General features: G+C 48.5%; 1 protein-coding gene across 1 annotated transcript in view; it reads left to right on the top strand.

Annotated features, from left to right (window-relative positions):
• Positions 1–906: 906 nt before the first annotated feature.
• GINS2 (GINS complex subunit 2) overlaps positions 907–6809 on the top strand; it is a 10595-nt gene continuing 4692 nt past the window's right edge. The window contains exons 1-3 of the mRNA XM_006926733.3: positions 907–1089; positions 1561–1675; positions 5231–5330. Of these exons, the coding sequence (XP_006926795.1) occupies positions 1000–1089; positions 1561–1675; positions 5231–5330 (305 nt within the window). The 5' untranslated portion in view covers positions 907–999. The remainder of the gene's footprint in view (positions 1090–1560; positions 1676–5230; positions 5331–6809) is intronic.

The following is a 6809-nucleotide window of genomic DNA, read 5'->3' as shown; positions in this document are numbered from 1 at the left end:
ATTCCCTTATGCCTTTTTTAAGGGCTTGGTGAACAGGGTTTCAAATTTAAGTACAGCTCACTGCCTGACCCACCAGTCCTCCTCTGGCTGCCTCACCTCCCAGGAAGCTTTCCTGACCTATTAGCACCCCATCAGTCTCCCTGGCCCTGGTTAAAATTCAGCTTTCCGTCCCTACCCCAGACCCCTGAACCACAATTCTCCAGGACTGTGCATATTAAACTCAGAATCTTCTAGGGGATTCTAACAGTGGGGAGACTGAGAACCACTGCTATTATGTTTCACATAAACCCACTGTTTAGAGGACACCTGTTCAATGAACGGATGAATACAGCAATAAATATTTGCTGTAGTCTGCAAACTTGCCCCTTCATAAGCCTCACCTGGGGTGCTTGCCAGTACAAATTCTGAGCCTTTCCCCAAGTTTTAGAATAGGAAGATGTGGGTAGGGTGGAGCAATCTACATTTTTTACAGATTTTCAACCAATGCGTATAGAGAAGGTGGAAGATTGTGAAATGTAAGAAAACGCCTTCCCTTACTCTCGTGGGGTCGGGCTGTGTCTGTCTAGCCAGGTAATGCTGTGACCCAATAAATGCATTTGCTCCTGGCCCCAGGAGCAAGGGGTGTTGACTCAGGGTGTTGGCAGGTAGGTGCCCACGGCAGGTAAAGGGACACGGAAACGTGATGCCAGATGCAGGAAAGCAGGCAGCACCAGGTGCTTGGCTCACAGGAGGGAGCGGGGCTAGGGCCAGAACGCGGTGGGGGCGGGGTCAGAGCTTAGCCTCGTTCAAGCTCGCCAATCCGTGGGCTCGTAGCAGCCTCGCTCTCCGCCTCCCGCCGCCTTGCGAAGAGCGCCGCGTTGCTATAGGCCAGCGGAGGGTTCTTCCGGCCGAGGGGGCGGGCCCCACGTGGTGGCGGGAAAGCAGTGGTCAAAGCACCTCCTTGGGGACGCTGAGAGGCCGGAGGCGGCGGCGAGTCTCCGGTGGGCCGCTGGCGCCGGCATGGACGCCGCCGAGGTGGAGTTTCTGGCTGAGAAGGAGCTGGTGACCATTATCCCGAACTTCAGTCTGGACAAGATATACCTCATCGGGGTAAGGGCGCGGCCCCGGCATTTGCCTAGGCCCTAGCGGGTGAAGCCCGCGCCTGGGAGAGGCCGGGCCGCCAGGGCTTCTGCAAACGCCGACTCGCCTTCCTCCCTTTCCACGTCTCGGATGGGAAGCTGGGAGGAGGACTCGGCGTTCCCAACCCGCGGAGGCCTGCGTGGAGCGGGCAGGAGCAAATTTCGGAGCCGGAGGGCGTGGGGTATCCCGGCGGTATCCCGTGCCTCCCAGGTGTTCTCGGGCGGCCTCCCCCCAGCGCCTCGGAAAACCGGACTCAGGTGGGCTGTCAGGTGCCCTGCCGCTCAAGAAGAGACGTGGGGCTGCCTCCCGCGGCTCCGTGACCACTGGGGCTTGTGTTTGGACTCAAGTTACACAGTGCTCTTTCTCTTATTTGACAGCAGCGAGGTCCAGTAATGCCGTGGCTCTGCTTTGTCTCACGTGAGTTTGTTTTTCCTCGGGCAGGGAGACCTGGGACCCTTTAACCCCGGCTTACCAGTGGAAGTGCCTCTGTGGCTGGCGATTAACCTGAAACAAAGACAGAAGTGTCGGTTGCTTCCTCCAGAGTGGATGGATGTGGGTAAGGATGTGGGTGGAGGCCCGGGAGGCCTCCATGATCCACTGATCAGTAGAAATTAATGGTTCCAGAGTCTCTCCTTGAGTCAGCTGACCGCTATTACTGATGTCGTGTTAGTTTGGAGTGTGTATATCAATTTTAGTTCAGATTTTGTTTCTAAGTTATTTCAACTTGCTTTAAGATTACAAGTATTATATGATCTTAAAGAAGCATTTGTTTTAATTTTTAAAGAATAAGTACATAGACTAACATGTTGAGGAGCAGCCCTATCTTACATTATAGAGAATGCAAGAAAATAATGCATCATCCACATAAGAGAATATTATTTAACCATATAAAGGAATGCCACAATGTGAATGAACCTTATGCTAAGTGAAAGAAGACAGACACAAATGCGAGAATGTGGACGAAAACCTTATTCTAAGTGAAAAGAAACAGACACAGAGACCACATATCATTCCATTTATATGAACTGTCCAGAACAGGCAAATCCACAGAGACAAATTAGTGATTGCCTAGGGAAGAGGGTTTGGGAGTGATGGAGGGATGGTGAGGGTCCTTTCTGAGGTGACAAAAATACTAACAACCATTGAATTGTGTACTTTAAATGGGTGAATTGTATGGTATGTTTATATAAACCTCAATAAAGCTGTTAGAAAAAGCAAAGACAATAATGCATTAAAAATGCAGACAGACTTTATTCTTTGCGATCTTTCCCCACCTCGGAGATGTGAATGGCTCATTATAGTAAAGAATTTTAATTTGGGGGGCGCAGGGTGTAATGAGCATGCATGTAGAATTTGAAAAGCCCGGATTTTGATTGCCCCCTCCCCATTGGAAATCTGGAGCTAACTGCCTCTTAGAAGCAAGGACACTTTCAACCAGTTTAAGAAAGACTGCTTGGGTATGTCCTCTTTACTTCTCATCCTAAAGGGGTGAGTGGTCCTGAAACTTAATGGGAAACTCCAATTACTTCTGCTTTAAAGGGCTTTTTAAGTCTCACCAGGCCTGGCTCTATTAGGGCTGCTTCCCCGTAAGTCCCCTTATTCTAGATCGGCTTCTGGAATGTTTGGTCCATGCAAACCCTAGATGTTACAGGGCAAGAGCCTGCCTCATTGCAGGCCAGAGTTAGAAGGTGTAGAGAGAATTCGCCTGGGCTGCTTCATCAGCCTGGGCCACACTGCGGTGAGAAGTAGTGAAATATCACTAGTGAGTTGACCCTGCCCAAGAACCAACAACCTTCTGATCCTGTCGACATACATTGGTTCTTCCTCTTCTTGGACTTTACATAAATGGAATTATCCAGTATGTGAATTTTGGTCTCTGACTTCATTCAACATGACATTTTGGAGATTTACCCGTGTCGTTGCATGTGTCGTTGCATTCCTTTATTGCTGAGTAGTGTTCCATGGTATGCATATGCCACAATTTGTTCACCCATTCTTCTTTTGGTGGATATTCAGGTTATTTCCCATTTTTGGCTATTGTGAATAAGACTGTGACCATTCTTGTCCAAGTCTTTTTGTGGATGTGTTCTCTTTGGTAAACCTAGAGTCGTGGAATTGGAGGGTTGTAGGGCAGACTGTGCTTAACTGTGTAAGAAATGGGCAATGAGTCCTCCAGAGTGGTTGAGCCATTATTATAATCCTTCCAGAAATGTCCAGGGGTTCCCAGTGTTCCGTGTCCTGGCCAGCACTGGGTGTTGTCAGTCTTTTCTTGATCCGTTGCAGGGTTTGAACAGAGGTGCTTCATACTCTGATTTAGAGGCTAAAAAGTAAAAGTGTCCGCTGTGCAAAGAAGATGTGTGTGGGGAGAGGGCAGTAGAGAGTTACCCAGACAAGAGCTGAGGGCGACTTCACCAGCTGATAAAGGGGAGCAGTCGTGGTGGGAGTCTAAGTGTATTTTGAAGGAAGAATCAGCAGGATTTGCTGATGGGCTGGCTGTGAAGTGTGAGAGGGAAGAGTTAAGGATGAGCGCCAGGGTTGCGGGCTTGAGGTCCAGAAGGAGGTGGAATTGCCCTTTCCTGAAAGGGGGATGACTGCAGGAGCGGGTCGTGGGCTGGAGTGGGCACCAGGTGTGGAGGTTTGAACGTGTCACTCTGGAGGTGCCTGTGAGATATCCACGTGGAAATAATGCGGGTAGTGGGGTATTTCGAGTCAGGAATTCCAGGGAGGGGATATAAATTTGGAAGTCATCATGAACACATTGTTGGTATTTAGATGAGGCAGGATGAGATCACGGGATGTGGGTTAAGGTGGTGGAGAGGGGTCAGAGAATGAGCTCTGTACTCCAGTATTGAGAGGTCAGGAAGGCCAGGAGGAATCAGATGAGAACTCAGAGTGGTGCGCCAGAAGCTGCATGATAAATACACTCCACAGACGAGTACTGACCCACGTCAGGTGTGGAGACAGAACCATTGGGTTTGGCCGAGTGGGGGTCGTGGGCCTTGGTGAACTGTGTTGGTGGAGGGGTAGGATAGACACCCATCTGAGCAGTTGAGGAGAGGAAGTAAATGCCAGAGTCAGGTAACTCTTGAAGTTTTCATTGTAAAGGGCTTGAGAAATGGATTGGTAGCTGGAGAAAGATTTGGTGTCAGGGTCGGGTTTACTTTTTAGATGGGAGATTGTGTAGCTTGTGTGATGGAATGGTCAAATAATGAGGGAAATAATGATCATTCAAGAGTGAGAGATAGTTGCTGGGTGGTGTTCCGTGCAGGTGAGAAAGAAAGGTCCAGTGCATACCTGGAAGGCTGGCCCTTGTGTATGGGGACGGACGCAGGGGAATTGGGGAGATGTGGCAGGAGAATGCGGCACTCAGCAAGGCAGCGCCTGAGAGCTGGGGCAGCAAGATGAGAGAAGGCGTGAAGCGGGTGGGCACGATCAGAAGCGAGAGGGCGCGTGGACTGGGGAAGTCTCACAGGATTGCAGGAGAGTACAAGGGCTCCCTGGAGATGGTCAGTCCTTTAACGAGAGACCCCACAGCATAGTTGTGCCTGTGTGTGTGTCCTGTAGCAACAGTGGGCGGTCCAGATTCATTCAGGACTGGAGGTTTCTCAGGCTGGTAAGTCGGGGAGAGAGGGGAAGACAGTTGTGGCATGTGCAGAGGAGTGTTACCGCTGGATGGAACTGGACTTGGCTGTTTGACTCCAGATGCTGGGCTTTCCACCTCCCAGACTGGAGTGGCTATAGTTGTAAGTTGACTTGTTCTTCTGAACAAAGCTTAGTATAAATAAATTTCTCCAGTCACTGGTTACTTTTATCACTTCTTGTGTCAAAGGTAGAATACTTTGCTTTTTCTCTAAGAAAAGAACTTCTGGGTGACGTGTTCTTTTCAGTAATATATTCTGCAGACCAAAGTAACAGCAATAATTTATACCTTCTCAGGGGTAGATTTTCAAGGAACTAGGCCCTAAATCAAATGGTTAGTGATATTCCAAAAAGTGTTTTTCATGTATTTGTTAGTTGATTGACTAGGAAATATAGGTACTTGGTACATTTGGAGGTTAAAAAAAACTTTCAGTTATGGCGATGATAGAATGTATTCACTTCTAAATTTCAGAAAAGTTGGAGAAAATCAGGGATCATGAGCGAAAGGAAGAGACGTTTACCCTTATGCCTAGTCCTTACTACATGGAACTTACCAAACTTCTGTTAAATCAGTAAGTAATCTCACTTCTTAGAGTCCACATGTAAGATTGAACTCACGATTCTCATCCCTTCACCCCTACCCTTCCTTTCCTGTTCCAGGCTCATTACTGAGGTAGGTGGTAACCCTGCCACCCGGTTCCTTAGATCAGGAACCTGGGAGTCATCTGTGCACGTGTGCCCGCTTGCCTGGACTCTTTACTTTTGTCATTTTTCCTTTTCTCCACCCCCCTCCTCCCAGTAAATCCCTTGGTTCTTTTCATTCTACCTCCTAATTATCACTTGACATTGGACGCCAGTATGAGCCTCCGTCATCTCCAGCAGTAGATTTTCTTAACTACAAATGTCTCATTAGTAAAGCTTTCCCCCTTTTTCCTTCTATGGGTATGTGTGTTTGAGTTCTTGCCTGTCTGTTACATGAAGGGCCGGAGGTCTCCCATTTGCCTCTGACCCTGAGCTATAAGAAAAGCCCACCAGTGGCAAAAATGCGCTGTAGTAAATCGTTTTCCTACATCCAGTTCTGGCTCCCCATCGGCTTGTCGTTCTCCACGTTGCAGCCAGAGTGGTCCTTGAGAGATGAAGCTGCCATGTGACTCCCCTTCTCCTCAGAGCCTTTCCAGGTTTTCGTCTAAAGTCCCAACTGTGATATTCAAAGCGTCGCAGAGCCTAGTTTCCTTCTTCTTTCTCTCACATCTCTTCTCACAGTTCTTCCCTCTGATTCTCTAGGTTCCAGGCTCACGCTGGCCTCTTTTACTTCTTTATACATAGCACGGTCCTCAGGGCTTTGCATATACTGTACCCTCTGCCACTAAGTCCATCTGTTGGCTGCTCCTTTTTTTGGTTTAGCATAGTAGGTACTCCCTTCCTGTCCTACTTGTCCTCTTGGCATCTCTGTACACCTCCACTGCATTTGTCAGTTATAATTTTCTAATCACTTCTCAGGCTGTGCTCCTCTGCCCCCAGTTCTAATGGGCAGGGAATGTGCCTTGTGTGTACTAAGCAGTGCCTGGTGCTTACATTAGTTGAATGAATGAGTGAATGAATAAGATCAGTGGAGGGGGCAGGCAAGTGTGGAGTTTTGCTTGGGATAGACTTAGAGTGCAATTTGTAAAATGTCAAGTTTTGACACTTTTTAATTGATGGATTCAAGAGCAGAACTAGAACAAAACTTGGGGAGCTCCCTACTGCCTGTGTAGAGCAGCAAGGGCCAGGGGCCCACTGAATGGCACTCTGGATGCAAATGAAAATTCAGGGTATAAAACACGAGTTGTCCTTTAGTTGATACGAGGCTGCAGTTCACAACTAAGTGTTCCACTAGGTAGTGGAGATAGTCATGTAGGCTTGAGTTCCTGGTTTAGTGGGGGAGATGTTACCCTGTTACCCAGTAGTCACAGTGCAGTGTGATAAATGCTGCTTGGAGTATGTTGGGATGCAACCCTAATGCCTGGTGGTGCCAGAGAAGGATCCCAGGCTGGAAGGATGAGGGGAAATTT

The sequence above is a fragment of the Pteropus alecto genome, unplaced genomic scaffold (genome assembly GCF_000325575.1).
Source record: "Pteropus alecto unplaced genomic scaffold, ASM32557v1 scaffold7, whole genome shotgun sequence".
Taxonomy (NCBI): Eukaryota; Metazoa; Chordata; class Mammalia; order Chiroptera; family Pteropodidae; genus Pteropus; species Pteropus alecto.
Note: the sequence above shows the minus strand (reverse complement) of the source record. Positions and strands in the feature narration are given on the sequence as shown.